This window comes from Gossypium hirsutum, chromosome D05 (genome assembly GCF_007990345.1).
Source record: "Gossypium hirsutum isolate 1008001.06 chromosome D05, Gossypium_hirsutum_v2.1, whole genome shotgun sequence".
Taxonomy (NCBI): domain Eukaryota; kingdom Viridiplantae; phylum Streptophyta; class Magnoliopsida; order Malvales; family Malvaceae; genus Gossypium; species Gossypium hirsutum.
In genome coordinates this window covers 2,863,946-2,885,556 of record NC_053441.1, presented here as the reverse complement: position 1 = coordinate 2,885,556, position 21,611 = coordinate 2,863,946, and the positions used below count along the sequence as shown (strand labels likewise).

At 30.8% G+C, this 21,611-nt stretch overlaps 1 protein-coding gene across 3 annotated transcripts; it reads right to left on the bottom strand.

Annotated features, from left to right (window-relative positions):
• Window positions 1-632: 632 nt before the first annotated feature.
• LOC107907116 (myosin-17) lies at window positions 633-14,655 on the bottom strand. 3 transcript variants are annotated; one of them, XM_016834346.2, is made up of 39 exons: window positions 14,219-14,655; window positions 12,920-13,048; window positions 12,410-12,553; window positions 12,132-12,277; window positions 11,870-12,026; window positions 11,677-11,735; window positions 11,248-11,407; window positions 10,976-11,125; window positions 10,751-10,887; window positions 10,516-10,662; window positions 10,338-10,439; window positions 10,193-10,250; window positions 10,011-10,112; window positions 9,820-9,857; window positions 9,474-9,600; window positions 9,215-9,385; window positions 8,545-8,676; window positions 8,326-8,435; window positions 7,899-7,959; window positions 6,842-7,019; window positions 6,438-6,643; window positions 5,680-5,799; window positions 5,487-5,585; window positions 5,149-5,370; window positions 4,558-4,697; window positions 4,002-4,119; window positions 3,848-3,898; window positions 3,665-3,745; window positions 3,352-3,522; window positions 2,998-3,153; window positions 2,691-2,897; window positions 2,312-2,449; window positions 2,153-2,223; window positions 1,952-2,051; window positions 1,813-1,869; window positions 1,663-1,719; window positions 1,492-1,572; window positions 1,298-1,380; window positions 633-1,201 (listed from the first exon to the last, which is right to left on the bottom strand). In XM_016834346.2, the coding sequence occupies exons 1-39, from the start codon at window positions 14,219-14,221 to the stop codon at window positions 1,078-1,080; spliced, it is 4,593 nt and encodes a 1,530-aa protein (XP_016689835.2). In that variant the 5' UTR covers window positions 14,222-14,655; the 3' UTR covers window positions 633-1,077. The 3 variants fall into 3 exon arrangements, with proteins under 3 accessions (XP_016689835.2, XP_040949060.1, XP_040949061.1); XM_041093126.1 differs by lacking the exon at window positions 14,219-14,655 and adding an exon at window positions 13,507-13,525; XM_041093127.1 differs by lacking the exon at window positions 14,219-14,655 and adding an exon at window positions 13,507-13,525 and having other exon boundaries at window positions 3,857-3,898.
• Between the last annotated feature and the right edge of the window lie 6,956 nt (window positions 14,656-21,611).

Sequence of the window (21,611 nt, the reverse complement as noted above, 5' to 3'; positions counted from 1 at the left end):
ATGTAAGAATTAATTGCATGATATTCTGGTGAAGATAATTTGAAAATTGAGAATATAGAAAATTTGAATTCCCCTCCATACTTACCTTCCCCGCATTACTCGAAAATTCTAAAAATTCTTTGGGATATGCCCTTTCCTTCCGAAAATCACGTGACTGAAACTTCAGAGTTTTTTAATTTTTTGTAAAAGCAGATTTTAAATATCTTTAGTTTATTCATGTTCAAGTAAAATGACAATTCAAAACAAACAAATAATTCTATTCACATGCCATGTTTATGCAGCTGTAAACTGCAACTATCAGATGTGATGTAGTAGTGGAGAATAGTGGACCAACAAAAAAATTATGGAATCAGTACCTACCAACCAACCAAATCTAGATGCGTTTAAGCCTTGATTTTTAATTTTCAATGCAAGATTTAAAAAGCTTTAATTTTCAATGGCATTAATTACAACATGATGCAACTCCTACGTTAAGTCTTGATTATACTTTTAATGCATATAGGCTCAGTATAGAAATGGATAATTATCTATTGGAGTACCACTAATTGATTATGGTTAGCCCATTCTTCATGCATAAACTAATTAGTTGAAAAAGAAACAGTTTCTTCCAAAAATACCCGCATACAAAGACGGAAGTAAAAGTTAGATAGATTCATTCACTACTAAATGAAAATCGAATTTACAACACTGACCAAATCATGACCTATAAAATGAAACTGTTGGTAGTTAATTACACTCGAAGCAAAAAAGGAAAAAACCACAAGCTCAACCCAAAAAAATAAAAAATTGCAAAAGGAGCCCCTTGCCCCAAAAAGACGGTAAAAAAATGAAAAAAGGGAAAGCAAAACGCCCGTTGTGGGCAGAAGACCAACCCTATTCTTAATAAATACCCTATGTTCTTTTTCTTAACATGGGAAAAAATCATGTGACCCAGACATTTAAAACCACCAGCCTGGGAGGATTAAAAAAAAAAGAAGATAGTATACACATGGAGATAAGAGAATGTAATTATATGCACAAGACTAGCACACTGGTTTCAGAGAATTGATACCTACAGGATAGAGTGCACTGTATTTATCACTCCGAACGTGGAAGTAAGAACCCAAAACCAGAGTTTTCTCGAATTAGTGACAGGGGATCAATATCAGTTATGTCCACTTGTTGTAAGGACTTGGAGATGTCATCCACCGTAAATGGGATGCTGCATTGACATGAGTTTTAATATAGAAATCATAATATGTTTGGTGAAGACAAAATGGGCTTTAAGTACTCTTCTAAACGAAAAGGGAAAAACTACCTTGAGTCATCGTCTAATAGGAAAGAACTACTAACAGCATTGTTGGAGTCCTCGGTCATCATAACTCTCATTTTTGCAATGACCTGCACAATTGCAAGTTTATCTATAAAATTAGAAGTCTGGAAAGAAGAAATTTCCAAAGCTCCAAAAAGGGGCAAAATAAACACGTTTCTTATGTAGTGTCTTGAACTCACATCCGATGACACGCTATGAGTGCCATATTTGTCATCCCAATACATTGTGCTGATTCTGTATAACTGTTGAATGCTAAGTACCTGAAACAGCAGCAACAAAACAAAATGATGAAGGTTTAAAGGAGGAAAATGTTTAAGAGGTGAGGAATCTTGAATGAGAAAGTCATTTACCGGGCAAAGTTCTTTAGTTATTTCATTCAAGGACTTTTTGGGTTTTTGATGAATAACCTGAGTTGCAAAGAAATGGTCCATCAGTTAGTCATTTGAGATCAATGATTCGGAGCAGTTACTGGACAAGAAATGCTATAAGAAGAATCTAACCAGGAATCCAACAGCCTGTCTTATGTGTTTCAGTTCATCCCATGCCGAACCTGCATACTGTTTACAAGAATTCAAGTCAAGTAACAAGAAAAAATGGCAGGTTATAACAATCACAAATGGTTCCATATATATGGCTTACTTCCTCAGTTGCCTCACTGCACCACTGCTCTAATTCAGCCAGACCAGCTTTCACATACTCCCCATTACTGAATGAGCAACACTCACGTCTCAAAAGAAGACTGCATATGTATGTGTAAGACAAATGCCAATCATGGGAAGTAAACACAACCTTTACTTTGTCATATAATCAAGTAAAACAAATGTGCATACATATTCACACCTGTTGAATAGCTGAACGTTGATGAATGAGAAAATTTGAGTGAATACTTTACGGACTAGGAAGGGAGGTACCTGTATGACCAGAAAAGTAAGACTTGTAAAATCCTGAGAGGAAAGATTACATATATTTTTTAATTGCAAGCAAAGATTGAGATCTCACGTGGTTAGATTTCATTATCTTCAAATAGCGATCCAAGCTTTTCACAATGCTTTGCCAATGAGCAATTAAAGCTTGCTGAGCAACAGCATTTGATTTAGAACGCCCCTTCACCAAACTTGCCCGTGATGTCCTAGGAACCTGCAATGTATTGAAAATATGCAATTAAAGGTGCTGCGGTGTATTTATTCATACTTATTTGCATCCTTAGTCACAAGATAACCATAAACAACATAGCAGTGAGACCCCATGTTGCATAACCCCCACAACCACACATCTCCCCCTCTTCTCCCAAAAAGAAAATTGTCATTCTCATTTTCATTTTCAAAAGTGAAAAGGGAACAAAAAGCGTTAACTGAAAAAGAGATAACTTAGCAATAACCTGAATACACAAGCCAAGCAATGGAGAGATCTCTTTCTTCAGATTGTCTCTTATCATTCCATATATCTTCTCAAGGAAGGCAGTAAGCTGCTGCTTAAACAGTAATGCAGGATACTTGGCCTCAACTTGCCGTAAGTCATCTAATCTACTAAGCCCACGACCACTGAGAAATGAAAGTCCAGCACTTTGGGGAGATGCCCGTAGACCCTAGTATTCATATTAAAAGAAAAGAAAAACAGGAAAAGATAATTAATTTAATATATGGAAAGGCTAGGATAATTATTTCAGCAAGATAATAGTTGCTTACTTGAGACATCCTCCCAAAGAGTGAAGCTGATGTTGCTCTTCGTCTTTGTGGTGTCAAACTGGCAGCTCCACTTGCTTTAAGTGTGTGTTGGAGCAGCAGTAACAATGTCGATGAATTAGATAACCAATAGGCTAAGACATCATTATTGTCCTGGACCTTCAGTAAAGCAGACATAGCTTACATTAATGATATTCTTTTCATCTTTTCATCCAGAAATGATATAAAGACAAGTTAGTGGTGACTTGCAGTTGGTTCCAATCTAATCCTCTCAGCCTTGAGAATGCGCTTTTCAGAGTTGATGAAAATTTATTGGCTAATAATGCACAAAACTTTAAAAGCCAAATTATAGCTTACCTCTATGGCAGAAGCTATTGTTTGAATGATGCGGTCAAAAACAGTTGTTCTTTCAACTTCAAATGACCTCCAGTGAAGAAGACATTTGTATACGACACAAGCAGCAATCGGCTTGCTCCCGGAAAATCCCAAATTTTGTGATATACACTTGATCAGTAGGTCCTGATTCTCCTGAAACACAAAAGGCAGATTAGAAGCAATAATCAAAACCGGTACATCCATATGAATAGGAATATCATATTCAAAATTAAGTTTCAGATAAGATATTAGAATGAGTTCATAAAAAGTTTCATGAATTTCAACGGCCACTAACCTGCTGCTTTTCATTGAGGTATTTCTGAGGCTTTTCCTCAGATTCAGGCTCACGTACATTTGATAAGGCAAGAGTTGTATCCTGAGAAGAAATTGAGCAGTAAGCAATATAATATAAAATCTAGAAGATCATCTATCTTACGAATTTTAAGTTCCCATTATCACAAATAATGATGTTCACTACCGATGGGACCTTTGTTTCTCCATTTAGAACATTTCCATTCTCTGGTGTCCTCTGCAAATTAGTTAACAAATAATCAGAATATATTTCTCTAAGATTGTACATTAAAGTTTACAAAATGAGAATGCGTAATGAACTAATAATATCTAATTTGTACAGGAAGAATCATTGTTCTTTGTCTTGCAGTCAAAGATTTCCCGGTTGGAGATATTGCCAGTGACTGCTGGCGAAGTACTTGAATCTCGGATTCCGAATTGGCAAGCTTCTCTTCCAGCCTGAGCATAGAACAAATTAACTTTAATAGGTTGAACGATAGTGAATCAAGAAGTTTCAATTAGACATAGAAGGGGGAAAAAGGCAAAGGAAGGGTGTTTGCAAACTGAAGCATTAGGTAAAGTAATATATGTGTGGCAGATAAATTAGTGCATCATAACAACTGAAAACCAGACAGGATAGAAAAAGGAGAATTAATTTTGCAATTTATCGGCTCTGAGATTATTGGGATTGGGTCCCGTTTCTACCTCCTTTGTTTTTCTTTTCACATTTTGATACTGTTAAGTGGTGTTATCCCACATCTGTTAAGTACTAGTTCCCTATGGTCTTATATTAAAGTTGGGCCTGCCTTGTAATTGCCAGCTGGCTTTAGGGTGGATGCTCAACAGATACAAAGTAAAGCTAGTTTGTATTCAAACAACTTTCTTTTCTACACAGACCTCTGCACTGATTCCTGAAGTTGGTCCACTTTTCGCTCAGACTCTTCAAGTTTCTTCACCAGCTCTGCATTTCTGGTTTCAGCATCTGTACAAGCATTACGAGCCTCTTCTGCTGCCTTTGTTTCAGATAGCAACGAAGCCTACAATGACAAATGAACATTTCATCCTTGCTGTCATAGTTAAAGTTTCTAAAGACTCCAGGATAGCCAACAATGTTTGAGCTAGTTGTTTGCCAATATCTTTTGCAGGCAGAAGTCGATCCACATTAAACACAAGGGGGGAAAAAACAGTAAATAATTTCTGATTTATTGTAATCCTTGACTGACATTTATCCTGTAACTTCATAGACTCATTGACATAAATTGATTCATCTATTCTCAGTCTTGATTGGCAATTTCATCTGGTTTTCAATTTTACACCCTAACAAAATGATGTAGCCGCTGGCAGCAACTAAACATGTCAGCATATGGTGCTACAGTTGAGATTCATTGAGAGCATATATTCTAGATAGATATATATATATTTGTAAAGAATCTCAGAGGAGGGAAATAGACATACACCGAACACAATTGCGAAGGTTAGAATTCTTACCTTCAAATTCTCTACTTCAGCAGCCAAGGAATTAACCTTTTCTGTGTCCTCAACAATAACAGGAGTCTCCTTAATAACTGGAGGAGCTTCCTCAATAGCTTTCCGAGCAGCCTCTTGCTCTTTTATGACTCTAGCATTTGCTTCTTCCACTTGTATTTGCACTGCATGCAAAGCATCATGCAACTTGGCAATTTCTTGTGCCTTCTCCTCTTCTAAATCAGTCTGTCATTAAATCAAAAGTAAAGGTTTTACTGGTTAAAACAGATAATGATGACGTTTTACAGAAAATTGTGAAAAAACAATAATGTATGATAGAACATAAAAATGGCATAAATTACCCTCAAACGTTTCTCAAGCTGCAAACGCCATGTAAGTTCTTCTACACGTTTTTCCAGCTTGTCTTTTGCTTCTTTGAGAGCCCCTGTTTCTCGGGCAGCCTAAATAAATTTAAAGTAATGATTAGTGTGTTTAAAATGCAAAGTGCATTAAAGCTTTTTTGAGCAAAGTTGCACAGAAAAAAAGTGATCAAACCATCTTGAGCTTTCTGAGCTCTCTCCTAGCAACCCTTCTCCTCCAACCACATTGAGTAGTTAATGCAGCTTTCTGGAGACTCTTATAATAAGAGTATGCAACATGGCAACGGAAAGCAGCCTGAATGTTAAGAAAAGTATTAAGTAAATATTTAATTCTCCAAATTGAGTTCCACAACTTCATTGCTTCACAATAAGGTGCAACTTTCATCCAAAAATCACATTAATTTTATAAAGATTAAAGTGTTGTTTGATAAACTGAAAAATTAAGTGCTGAAAAAATAAGTGTTGAAAAATTAAATATTGAAAATTAAGTACTGAATTTAAGTTATAAAATTGTTTATTACTTAAAATTAATTACGGAATACAATTAGGTTGTTTTATAAATATAGATTTTAAATTACAAAAAAAAATTATATTCTACATTTTATCCTTAATTTTTAAACATTTCACCTTACTCTAAACAAAAATCAAGTTTTAAACATAAAGTTTTTATAGGATAACATAATATTAAAATAAATAAAATAAAATTGAATTAATTGAAAATATTCTCCATTAAGTGATAAGTAGCTCTTATCTATTTATTATTTTCCACACTTTTTCAGAGAAAAAATTCTATCAGGTTGTTTTTATTTTGGATTATCAAACATGTATAAAAAAATTAAATCATTGAAAATATTAATTTTCAATAGATTTAATTTTTTCAATAGTCCATCAAACAAGGCCTAAGATAACATGATTAAGTAGTTATAGCAGAACCTGAATGATAATTGCAGCCTTAGTTTGCTTTCTGAATCTGAATTCATTCCGAGCAGTCATTGCCCTTAAGCCAGTCTGCAATGTGATTGCGGACTGCCTTACTGTTAAATAGGATTCCCTGGCAATGTGCCGCCTAAAGTTCTTTTGAATCTTCAAAGCGGCTGCTTCCCTTCTCAACTGCTCATATAGCTTGCAGGCTAGTATACCTATACAGCGAAAAATAAAAACAAACAGGTCATGACATAAACCGGATATGCATTTCAGCGTGCTAAAATGTCAAAACTAGGAGAATCTGAACCACGATTGCATTTCAAAAAATACTTCTACACTTCCTACTTCTGAAGAGTGAATATCATCAGCTTCACACATTGCTTTTTGAACTTCAAATGACACTAAAAAGATACCTCGCCAATGTGACTGCAACATAATTGCTGCTTTACGTAGTTCAATGAATTCCTTCCGTGCAATATATGTCCGAATCTGTCTTTGAATGGTTCTGGCTGCATTTCCAAGCACTTCTGCCCTTCTGGCATCTAACTCAGCCATCTGACCAGCTCTAAGGAAAATTTTGGTCTTACCTATCTGCCATGCCAATCATGTTAAACAGAGTAATGCACAAAATTAAAAACCCACCGGTGAATGCACACTAATTGTTGTGTATGTTTTGCATGGACGATCCCTCAAGGTCTTTAATCACAGTGGACATTAGAGACAGATGGCTACACCTCTAACAGAGCTAAAAATGCTAGATAGCAATTGACAATAATTCACCAAAGGTACATTCACTCATCAAACCACTCAAATGAGCAGCATTCATAATGAAAATGGAAAGAAACAGTGATCAATCCAACCAAATTAGGTACTTTAGCGATAGAGATGGCAGGCTATAACAACTGGGTGAGGTAGTCTTTAAAGCCAAATCAAGGCCCAACATGGAGCCTTTTTTCCTGTGGTCATACTACTTGGAGTAAACTGCAATTAATCAAGGATTTCACATATTCCAGCCCTGTTTTGCACGGAACATGTTAAGGACAAATCAGCCATTACTGACGCAGTTTACGAGTAAGATTCAAAGATACAAGCAGATATTTTCATTATAAATCATCTCTTGATTCCTACTGCCATGAACTCAGCGGTGCTAATAGCCCGTGCTAACCAGAAAAAAGGTGTGGCATGAGAAATACATCACATGTATCAATTATCAGTTAGAGGCATACTCAAGAGATTATGGTACTTGAAAATCGGTAATCCTCTAGCTATTCTCCATTTCTCACAGATCTAACAACAACCTGTTGGAGCAAAGACTGGGAAGTGAGAACACCTATTCCTATTGACAAGGGCTAGGACAAAGTGAAATTAGATTTCTATGATGGACAGGACCTCCCCTTAATCCTCTCATCCCATTATACTTCCTAAATGTCATGACCATAATAAAAAACTGTAAGGTTGTGTTTCAGTTACCTGATAACCTTTCAATCCCATCTTGTCAAGGATCATTTGACATGCAACCTTGTCATCATGACTGCACATGCAAAGAAAGAAAAAGTAATTGGTAAAATCATCAAGTAAAACCATATGCAATAGTAGGGAAAAATTAAAGTAGACAAAAGATGCATTACATTAATATCAACATCAATCAATATAACATAAAGGGAAGGGGGGGGGGAATTATAGTACAATTGTACAAGTCTTTGGCTCAAAAAGTTCAAAAGCACAACTTGAAGTTCTATACCACCCACTTCATGAGAAATATTAAATAGAAAGATCTTAGTTGGTCTATCATGTAATGTTAAATTAGCAAAACTGTGATGCATTTTTTTCATCTTATACATTATCAAGGTTAGCATCCATTGGATGAAAATGACCATCTCTGTGCTATACAACTTACTTCCCCGCCAAAATTTCTGGAGCAAGAACACCAAAACGATGAAGAAACTCATAAAATGTTCTTCTTGTTGGATATCCTGCGCAGCTGATCCTAATTGCCTCAAGAACACCCTACAAGAAAGAAAAGACACAAATAACTTCATAACAACCACCAAAAGGACCAGATTTGATAATTTGGAGCAAAACAAATAGAATTATTAAACTGCTAAATTATACTCACACCACATCTTAATTGCTGAATTATACTGGCATTCTCAAAAATAGCAGGCTTGAGGACATTGTTTGGCTTCACACATCTAATATAGTGAGGCTCTGTTGAATTCAACGTCTCCATCAAAGATTGAAGTTGTAGCTGCAATTTAAAAATATATATTTACTTTTCAGAGGAAATTATATAAAATTCCAAGTTAGTAGTTGCAACTGCAAATGAAGAAGAATCTATCAACCATGTCATCTGTCTCTAGAAATCATTCATGTTAATACCATCAACCCACCAAAATAGGTGCATAATAATTGTATTATTAGAATGAGCGGATCAACCCCCCCCCCAAAAAAAAATACGTGCATACACACACCCACACACACACACAAAAAAAAAAAAAAGAACTTCATCCAAGATACAAAAAGAAACACTAGGTCAAAAGTCTGACGTCTATATAAACCATACTGATGAACTTAGAATTCTATTTCTCGTGGTCCTATTATTAGTTTTCTGACCAGGAACAGGTACTCTATGCTGACACCCAAAACCTGGGTTATAGAGACCATATTCTAAATTAGATGCCTGAGCATTTCTAATCCCTTTATTTAAGTAGGTTTGAAACATTTTGAAAGCTTCACTTTTCACAAGGTGCAACTCAAAATAGAATTGATAAATGGACCAATAATACCTTAAAGCGTGATCCAATGGATGAAAATTTGGATGATTTTGAGGACTCCTCAGCAGGAGGAGGAAACAAACTAGCCACAAAGGAGCATTTTGAGGCTGTCAAGAGATCCTGATGTTCAGCCACTACATAATCTTTGTTCTTGTCAAGGAACAAATCAGCCAGATAAGTTACCTATGGAGAGGACAACAAACATTCAGTTAAGTTAACATCAGTCACAGAAACTTTGGAGATATATAACTTGTAAGGCGAAACCAGTTACCTCTCCAGCATAGTGAGAAATTGTAAAACTAGTACGAGATAGTTTCGGTTTGATAAAGCGCTTGTTGTTTTTGAATGTCTGAAACAACTTCTGAGCAAATGTTTCATGTGTGGATTTAGGAAACATACTGCATGAAGCAGTCAAGTAAACATGAAATTAACCGAAAGTAACAACAGTGTACAGGATGGTGACTGAATACTGATACAGGAAGTAATCTCTTCTTCGCTAAATAAGCATCATATGCATGTGCACAGAAGCACTATAAGCTACACAGCAACTATAGCTACTTGGGTCCCTTAATACGAAAAAAATAAATATCAAATAAAGAAAAATAATAGAAGCATACCAAGCTTCATCAAGAAGCGCGATTATTCCTCCAGGTTTCTGCAGAAAGATAGAACCAAGTGATTGTAATTATGCAACATGACACATGACAAGACGGAGAAGAATACTTATGAAGAAACAAAAACATATCATATTCTTCAAAAGATTAGCTCATATAAACGAAGAAGAGATAAGCAAGCAACAATTTCAGACCTTCTCTATCAAATCCAAAACATCCTGGTTATCAACAAATTCTATGTAGCTCCAATTAATTTCTTCTTTTGTGTATTCCTCCTGTTCCATTTTAAAAACATGCTGCAAAGACAAAATTATTCAGAATAAGCATGCTCAAGTTAGCATCTGAAGGAGAAAATAACTATATAAAAGTCACAAACCTGATTGAAATGCTGCTGCAGTTTTTCATTAGTAAAATTTATGCAAAACTGTTCAAAACTGTAGATAAAAGAAAATAATGGAAACCTTGTTAGCTACAATAGCAAGCGCTTTATTTTATTGTACTTAAAGAGGAAAATGCCTTACCTATTAAGCTTAAAGCTCTCAAACCCATAAATATCAAGTACTCCAATCAATTGCTTAGAGTTTGGATCTTGTCCAATTGAAAAGTTGATCTTATCCACAAGCCTGATGGAAACAAAGAAAAATGTTTTAGAAATTCATGCACATGGTCGAATATAAAGCAGAAATGAAGTTCCTTTACCAATCAAACAAGCGAGAATAGATTGTTTTAGCTAATGCATCCCTGCTACCAACTGCAGCAACTGGATCCAGAGTTCTTGTAATAATTTCTTCTGGGGTAACCATCACACGCTTTATTAATGCATTTTCCAAGCTCTTGATATCACATCTGTTATATACATTGTTTATGAGACATACTGATTAAAGAAATAATACAATAAAGAAATACATTCAACAAGAAGAGGAATAGATCATACTTGAGCAGTTCAGCTGTCATATTAAGATGGAACCTAGATTTCTCATCCTTGATAACCGAAGAGTCAACATCAGCTCCCTTTGCAAATTCAATATTTCCAAGATGTAAAATGGCAGCCACAACACAAAAAATTGCCTCCTGAAAGAATCATTCATGGTGAAAATTATGAATGCAACTGCAACTTCACTATATTTTCAAATTCAAACTAATGGAAAAGAAGACTGACCTGCTCTTCTTCACTGATTCCAACTATATCCATGGCCCTTATAGTTGCAAGGTACTCCTGAGCATCATCTACCCCATCCAATGCATAGCAACTCGATTGATTGAGGTAATGGAAAGATTTAGGGTCTCCCAATTTAAACTTTTCTCTAACCTGAAAATTGTCAGAAAACATAACCAATAATTGCTAATCATTAGCATCATAGACAAGTCTAAATGCACATTAAGGTTGATGCCAAAAACAAATATATTCATTATAAGTTCAAAGATCAGTACCTCAGGCGGTGCTGCACAAAGAAGGTAAAAGCAGTGGTAATTTCTTTCAGGATTTGAAATTTGACAAACTCGAGACCGTTCCAGCAAATATGTACGAACAGCAGCCCCAGAAATCCTCCCATTCTTATCAAATTGAATCTCAACAAATTTACCAAAGCGACTACATAGAACCAACAGACCAACAGGCAAGAAAACTCAGATAAACACAAAAAACTAATTCATATAAATGATAAATCAAACAATTGATTGGAAAAGCCATCATGTTGTATTAAAATAGACCAACCAGCTGCAATGGCTAAAACATGAACTGACCTTTAATCCCATCTTTGAAAAACTCCTTAGACCCTATATTTGATATTATAAATGGGAAGTGGAATAGACTATCATGTATGAAGAAGGTTGTAATTTTCAAATCCTATAGACACTCACCTTGAGTTGTTGTTTCTAACAGTTTTTGCATTTCCAAAAGCTTCAAGAACAGGATTAGACTGCAAATGTTAAACATCCATATGTACCAAGTCAGGTGGATGTTTGGTAACCACAGCAGAAACTACACAAGAATGACGAATTTAAGCAAATAACAAGGAAGCCAAGAAGGTTGTTAGGTTTAAGATTTTCTTACTTCTAGAACTTGTTGTTCAACAGTCCGCCCTTCAACTCCAGATCGACCACCAAGGTATGCAAGGTATCGCATGAGCATCTTTGTAGTCTCAGTCTTACCAGCACCACTTTCTCCACTAACGAGAATTGAGTTGCTTTTTCCCTCATTCATCATTGCCCTATTTAAACCATAAATCAGTGATAGAATTACTCAGAAACATCTGTTGTAGAACAGAGGGTATTTATTACTTGGAAACATCTGATGTAGAAAAGAGGGAATTTACTTATATGCAACATCTGCAACAGCAAAAACATGAGGACTCAGCTCGCCAAATCCAGCCCCTTTATATTGTTCCATCATGTGAGTATCATAGAGGTGTGGCAACCTTTGGAATGGATTTATAGCAATCAAGATATTTCCAGTGTATGTCTGAGGAAAGTAGAAAAGAACTGCAGTTCAGCATGCAAGACTATGATGGCTTTGAAATCAAATTGACAATTATCTTTGCTCAAAATCTACTTCAGCATGCCAATAGAAAAGCGAGAACAAAAAATATCTTACATAGATTTCATTAAGTTCATATCTCATGGCCAAGTTATGCAGCACTCCAGGTTCATGCAAATATGAAAGCTTCGTCATGTCATCGACACCTCCGGGAGGTGCCTCAGTATCTTTTGGAAATACCTTTGAGATATTTGCCACAGCCTGCCATCAGTTCTTTGGTCAGTAAGAATAGTAAGAGACTAAAAGTAGAATCCATCTAAAAACAGACTAGAAAATATAAGAAAAAATAGCAGAGAATCTAGTAGCTCTAAATATCAAAATTCACTCTGAAATAACTAAATGAACTCCGCACGTTTCAAACTAGATACAAACAGATTCTGCAGACCAATGGCTAAGATAGGAGTTGCTTGATACGGCTGTGTCTGCCTTTAGAACTTGTATGTTATGTAGTAGGATTGAAATAGTAGAGTTAATAATCACAAACATATTGACATCTAATACAATTTTTTTTTCAAATAATTATGTGGCACACTACAGATATACATAACAACAATAAGATAAACTCACGGTTTTTCCATTTGTTGTGTGGACATGAACTTCTTCACCGCTGATTTTAAAAACTTCTCCATCAACCCATGCAAGTGCAGGATCTTCAACCCATACATGAGAACCTACAATAATGTTAACTGGAGCAGCCTGCGAGTATATGAAAGTATTAGCCACACAAAAAAAAAAATTAGAAACACAAACAGTACTGACTGTCTGAAGCAATAATGCAAAAAAGAATAGGTCATGAAAAAGATCAAGAATGAATTATTTTTGATTTCCTGAAACAAGCAGTATGTCAAAGTAGTGAACATTACATATCATAAACAATGCACATCAGTTTAAGATGAGCAAGAATGAAACCTAAGTGTTTGGCAAGGAGTAAAATAGTGCTATTTTTTTGTAAATGAAGTAAAGAAAAGCTTATAAGAAAGAAATATTTCTTAGATTCTGTGTGAATTTCCTAACAATGGCATGACACTCTATCAAGCACTACCGCTTCAACTTTGTTCGTAAGAACATAATTCCTCATCGAGAACCAAATTTGCAGCATAACATGAATATTCAAAATCCAAAAGAATCATAAATTGACAGTCAATGCCACTCACCAAACTAACTGGCATAGTGGCATCACCTCAGCATGGCAACCTCAACCTCCATTTCAACTGCCAACTTAAGTCTAATTATGATTCAAATAACTACCACCAATTTTCACCATCCAAAACCCAATACTAAAAGTTATTCATTTGATACTGCCAACTTAATATCTCCAGTATTTTATTAATAGTTAGACATCAAGTGAGAGCTAATAATAATTGGTAACAAAAAGGATTTCAAATCTTATGATCCTAAACATATAGAAACTAGATTACACTTATATCCTCATAGACTGATCCAATAAAATAATCCTAACCATAAACTTGATTTAAATAAAACTCACTTGCAAAAATAAAACACAATAACACCAATCAAACCTAGCTTTACATCTTGAATGCATTTCGATTTTTAAGTCAGCTTAAACATTCAAATTTTCTAATCTTAGAAACTGATACATTTGAATGTTGGTAATATATAATTCAAGAGCCATTCATCATTTTCCAATATAACATGAAAAAGCGAAGAAGAAATAGCAAGGAATACATCAAAGAATTTCCTACCAATATTTTTAAGATTGCAAAACGATAAGATATATTGAATATAAGTGAAACTAAATAGAATAGCTCAAAAAAAGAGTAAAGTACAAAACAAATAGCAAGATGCGACGTTCAACCGATTCAACTCAGCCAAAAAGAAAGTAAAACAGTCAAAGCAATTGAGTACCATGACGGTATGCAGCGATCTTCCTCCTATAAACTCATTCGAGAAAAAACCAAGTCGATGATAAACAGACTCGGCGAGTCAGATCGGACCCCAAAACCGACTGGTAGCTCAAGAGTTATAACAGCAAAAGTATAATTGAAAAGAAGAATAACAGAAAGATGGCAGTTGAATTCACAAGAAGACGATAACAAGAAGAAAACAATTTTTTTCAAGATTTCTGCTCTCTTTTCCCACTTTTTTCACAGACCAATTTTTATTAAAAAAATGGAAGCAAATAAAAATGTCGATGTGGTTTTATATACAAAGGCAAAAAAGCATAAAGGTTTTTTTTTACTGGTCATCGGGGGTCCAAAGACAGTAGGTGGCGAAGAAGGTCAAGTTGGACATTCGCGGTCGCCACCATGGCAAAAATAGTGGGGTATTCGGCTCTAAAACCGACATTAGTGAAAGTTTTTACACTAAACAAAGTGTTTTTTATTCGATTTTGGTTAATGTTTTAAGTCTTATACTTGTTATTATTTACGGTATTTTGCCATAAAATTAAGTCCCAACTAAGCGAAGGTGGCTAGTCATTTTCAAATATAAAAGAAAGGTTGGGGTTAACTGAAAATCATCGTCGCATTTAATTCTAATATTTTGAATTTTTTTTCTTTTTTTATTAGTTGATATATTAAAAAATTTATACCTTGTTTAAATAAAAAGGTTTATTATATTGTAGTTAAATATGTCCTAACCTATATATTTTACTCTTGAAAACCTTTTTATTTTAATATAAAAATATTTAAAAAATTTAAATTAATTTATATTTTATATTATTGTGAATTTGATAAGAATAATTTATTGAATAAAAATAAAATAATACTTTTTCAAAGTAAAATAAAATAATATTTTAAATTTTCTTTAAAGTGATTATATACATAACACACATAATCACTTGTTTAAAGAAAATTACTTTTTTAAATTTTATATTAATATTAAAATTATATAAAAATTTTATTGTATCAATAAGAAATTAATATAAAAACCTAGAATTCTAAATGAATTTACTTTAATATTAAATTTAAAGGCATTTATAGATAAAATCACTAAATAGAGCTTATTTAACTGAAATTTAATGGTTTTTTCAATATATTAAAAAAATATTCCTATTAATATGTTTTCAACAAAGAGTGTGGTTATAATTTTATACAGTGCCGCAAGGTTATAAGATACTTCCCACCTTAAATAAGATTAGACTAAACTCTTCAAACATTTTATGTTAATTATGGGTGCATTTGATAAACTAAAGATTTAAGTGTTAAAATATTAAGTATCGATATTTTATCCAAATAATTATTAAATAGAAGTATTAAATATATTTATATTATTTGATAAAAATAAATATTATTTTTATTTTACTTTTAATATTCTTAATATAATATTTTATATTTTTTAATTAGTTTTAGATGTGTATTTTGAATATGTTTTTTTAAAAAGATAATTTACTTTAAATTTTTTAATAAAATAACATAAATTTAATATTTTTTACTGCTTATTTTATTTAATATTTTTTATTGAAATTTTTATCAAGTAAAAACTTAAATCAATTATTAAATATTTTTAAAATCTTAAATATTTGAAATTTTTCACTTCCAATCATTTATCAAACACATCTTATATTAAAGGAAATTAATTTCAAGAACCTTACTGTATCCATTTAAAACTTTAAATGTCTTTGAGCTTGTTCAGGTAAAACATGAGAAATAAATCATTTTATCATTTCAAAATAATAATTTACTGATTTATTAAAATTTTTTTATATTATTATAATTAAATTTAAAAAAAATATTTGGCAGAAATTTCAAAGTTAATCAATCTGAGCTGTAAATTTATATTATATATACAATCCCTATCTAAATCGGGTTTTCTTCTAGGACTACATTAAAATGGATGTTTAGATCTATATCAATGAATGTATTGAGTATTGTGATATAAAAGTCACGTGAAGCAAATTTAAGAGAACTGTTTATCATAAAGAAAAAGGAAAATATCAAGTAGATTTGTCATTTTGCATTTTATATATGGTTAAAAGCAATAATTTTTCTCTTTTAAGAGTCTTATACATTTAATTTATTATTTATATTTGATATACTTGCACCGTATAATTTTTCATAATTTTCATGTTATTGGCATAGTAAATGTGGTAACTGAGCATTGCGTATTTATAATATGTAAATTCTATAAGTTTTTAGTAAATTATTTAATTGGTCACTCAAATTTTAGGACGATTACATTTTGGTAAAAGAAATTATTGTAATTTCGTTACCGTTATTATAATTTTTTTTATTTTAGTCACTAAAATATTAAACCTTTAATGACAATTGATATTATCATTTTTTTTATACTATCTTTATTCCCCACTAGTGTTCATCATCTTCTTACTTAACCCATTTTTCCCCTCCTTGCCACCCTTGTTTCCATCATTTCTCTTCTCATTCCTTTGCTCTTGGCTTCCAGCCACAGTATCATCTCTTCCACCACCCAACACTTTGTTGCATCTGATTATGATGGCATATTAAAATGATTAGGAGATCGACTTGATTTTACTCCTTTTACATCAATCTTTAAATTTTATTCAAATTAATTTTTAACCAAAAAAAATATTAAAATGTTATAATTTTAACGATAACTTACATGTCAGTTGACATATACTACTTTATTGGTATAGATAATTTTTTTTAGTTAAGAATTTTTTAACATTCTTGAATTTTTAAATAATTTTTTTATATATTTATTTGAAGTACATACGATTTTCCACATATTATCGTTAGAACTTTAACCTTCAATCAATTTCTTCATATAAAAAGAATAATTTAACTAAAATTTGAAATTTAAGAGGTAAAATATTTAAAAATTAACATCAATGTGATAAAATGAAATAAATAATAGTAGCTAAAATAATTATGCGTATACTAAAAAAGAAAGACTGATTCGAGACGTTATTACACTAGGAAATCCACCCATTGAATATTACTAAATTACTAATATAACTATAAATTCGGTTGAGGAGGGAAATTATTGTGTTAAGCAGTGGTGAATATTTTACAGTAGGCGTGGGATTTCTAAGCCAGCATTGGCCGCGTGATCCGCATCAGATCAGGATGAAGAAATAAAAGTCTCAACTTATAATACTGATGAAGAAACCACTTCATCTGAAGAAGTAGACGAAGATATAGATATCCCAGACCCTATGGATACTGAACCACCAGATCCATATAGAAAAAGAAAAATAGAATCAGATAGTCAAACAGATGATTATCTTAGATTTTCTAATAAAGACTTTGAATTTGATAATGAAAAATTTAGGATTTTTGGTAACAAAACTGAAAATATAGCCACTAATGATGTTAAGCCTGAATACCCAGGAGAAACATCAAGTCAACCTGTTCAACAACGAATAGATGAGAGGTAAAGAAAATGGCTTAAGGGTAAAAAGCCTCAAACTTAAAAAAAAAAAATTTAAAATTTCTGTATTTTTTTATTTAATATAAATAAGGCCTTCAAAAATTTTCAAAAAAAAGCAATTAAGCTTCTATTTTCTTTTTTTTTTTACACTTAATTGGATACTTAAACTCTCAAAATGCATCAAAAAGTCTCTTTAATCTTTAACTTTAATGATTGACCATTAAAGTAAACTGCCACTAATTTTTTCAGTTAAAGCCATCCTGTGTCACAATCACGGCGTGACATGTGGCAAAAAAATTTATAAAAAATAAAAAACCAATAAAATTTATAAAAATTATTAAATTTTAATAAAATATTAAATTATTTTAAAAAATAGAAATAATATAAAAATTACAAAATTATAAGAATCATAAAATGTAAAATGTAAAATTGTATTATTTTATAAAGTCGTAAGAGAATTATAAATTGTAATATTTTATAAAGTCGTAAGAGAATTATAATAATGTAAAGAAATATAAAATTTGTAAAAAAAATATATAAAATTTTGTACCAAAAGAATCATTTTATAAAATTTCTATAAAATTTATTTATTTTTATTTTTTTATCATTTTTGCCACATGTCACGCTTTGTTGCAACACGTTATGGTTTTACCTAAAAAAAAACTGAAAGTCATTAACTTTAACGATCAATGGTTAAAAAGTCTTTTTGATGCATTTTTATATATTTTTTATGATTTTTATAAAATTTCACTATTTTTTATATTTCTTTTACGATTTTTATATTTTTTCTAATTTTTAATAAAATTTAAATATTTTTTATAATTTTTTACCACATGTCACATTGTGGCTGTGACACGGGTGACTTTAACTGAAAAAATTTTGAAGCAGTTAACTTTAATAGTCAAATGATCTTTTTGATGCATTTTAATAGTTTAAGGTACAATTTAGTAAAAAAAAGGAGTTAATTATTATTTTTTAAAATTAAGGGTCTTTTTATGTATTTTAATAGTTCAAATATCCAATTGAATAGAAAAAATAATGACTTAATTAATTTTTTTTAAGCTTGAAAGTTTTTTACACTCTTAATCATAAAAAGAAAATACTAATACTTAATGAAGGGGCAATGTGAACTCAAGTGAGAATTGGATGGCTTGGATGGGAATAGCTCAAAAAGAATCCATAGGCGACAGAGAATCTGGGTGGCAGTGGCACTTTGCACGTTGAAATTACAATATCTTGTTAGAATACAACAAAACATTTTTGGTTAAAAGGTAAATTATACAAATAGTCATTTAATTATAAAAATTTTATTTTAGGCAATTAAAATAAAATATTTAGAATTTAACCACTTATATTTTATAGTTCGATCATTTTGGTTACTCCAGTTAAAATTATAAACGGCAAGATGGCATGACAATTAAAAAGTCAGTAGAATGATAAATTTAGCACTCAATTTTTACATATTATATCAATTTAGTCATAATTTAAAAAAGTTAACTCTCTAAACATACAAATGGTCACAATTTGATATTAATTCTAAAAAATTCAAAAATATATATAAAAATACATAAACATTTTCAAAAATATATAATAATAAAATTAAAATTTATATTAATATTACTATTTATATTAATATTAAATAAAATAAAAATCTCCCACGATCAATGAAGATGATGACAAACAAGAAAAAGAGAGAAACAATGAAGAAAAAGAACAACAAGAAGGAAATAAGGAAGAGATAGGAGAAAATGAGGATCGGAGAAAGTAAGATAATGAATATTGAGTTTGAGTCGTTGGAATTGTCTCTGCCTACTTTTAAAGATATTAAAGAAATGTGTCATCATCTTCATTGAGGGGGCATTTTTTATTTATTTAATACTAATCTTAATATTAATAATTTTTTAGAATTAGGATCAAATTGAAATTATTTGTAAAATTTGAAGATTAATTTTTTAAAATTATGACTAATTTGATATAATATGTAAAATTTGAGGGCTAAATGTGTTATTGTGTCAATTTTTTTAACTGTCGTGTCATCTTACAGTTTGTGATTTTAACCGGAATGATCAAAATAATCGAAATATGTAACGTGAGTGCTTAAGTTGTAAATTTTTTATTTTGAATGTCCAAAATGAAAAACAATTATAGTAGTGTGACTATATGCGTTGTTTACCCTTGTTTAAATGACGAAATCACCTTTACATACATATTTACCGATTTACATATAGGAAAGGTCCAAAACGAAAGGTCCAAAACGATATCAGGCTTGTGGTATTTGGTTCTTAAATTTACTTTTATAGTATTTTTAAATGAAATTTTGAATTTTTTTCATAAAAATAATTTTCTCTCGTCTAAAAAATATTTATTTATTGTGCATCCTATTTCAATGAACTTAAATCCACACCCATTTCGACTCTTCACAATTTTAATTTAAATCATATAACTTACCTTTTGAATATAATATTTTTTCGTGTTCTTGCTTTTCCTTAATTTTTTTTCTTATTAACTCGAGTGAGTTTTAAGTTTATACATATTCATTTTTACTTTTAAAAAATTTATATTATTTGAATCTAATATCTAATAATTTCAAATTTTATAGACACAAATAACTTAGAGTAATGTTTAATATTAATTTTATGTGATATAAATTTCATAACATATTGAAATAAAATAAAAATACATAATACAATAATATAAAATAGGTTTGAACAGGCATTGAATGGTAGAGTCCAATTTCGATCTATATTTTAAATAAGTTTTTTTTAACTAAACATATATTTTTGAATGACCTTTCTTATATTTCGAGCGAGCCATTGGACTTAAATAAGTAACTCGACTCTTAAATAAAATAAAAAAATAATAATTGTCATTAACTAATTATTGTCATATTTCTAATCTAATTTTTATATAAAAAACATATCAACATTAAATACTCGTATATGTCAATAATATTTGATATAGTTGATTTTTAGTCATTGGTTATAAAATATATATATATATATATAAATATGTGCTTCAAATGCGTAAAATATGAATTTGACACATTCATTCATACACTTATTTTTTTAACTATTGAGATTTTAATTTCATTTCATTCTTTAATAAATAAATGAGAGAGATATTAAAGATTTTATTGAATTCATACAGATTAATTTATTAATGTAGTTACCAATTGTATATCTTTTTTTTTTCTTTTTCTCTTGAACGAGTATATTTTTATACAACTTTTCTTTATGTAATTTTTTTGTTTGATAATTTAATTTACATCATTTTTTTAATCTTTTATTCTTTAAATTATATTCTAAGAGTAACGCTAAAATCATAATTGGGAATAATATAAAATTATTAAAGTTTGTTTTAAATATTACTTTTTTTTCTCTTAATTTATATTGTTTATAATTTAAACTTTCATCATTTTAAAAATAAATGCTTATATTATTTTTTATTTTTAATAATATTATTTATAAAATGTTGCAAAATTTGTGCCAAATTTTAATAATTTAATATAACATACTTTAATTAATAATGCACAGGTAAAAAAACTAATTTTCACATATATATATATATAAATTAATACTCAAGTAAATTAAAACTTAAGATATGAATAAAGTCATATCAAATATTTACGACATGATTAAATTTCAAAATTAATCTATTTTACAAGTTAACAATCTTACACAGTATTGATAATTAAAATACAAACAAATTATTCAATGAATCAAAAACTTAATTAACAAAATTCTATGTACAAATTGTGGTCACTAACAGTTCTATTTTATGTTTGAAACTTTAAATTGACGAAATATTGTTCTTTTTTTCCCTTTTAACTAGTGATCATATGAATACATGTTAAAATTATATATAATAATATTGTGAAAATCGAATTGATTTAATTTGTTCCATCAATTAAACTATCAGTTCAATCATAAAAAAAATGATTTTCAAGAAG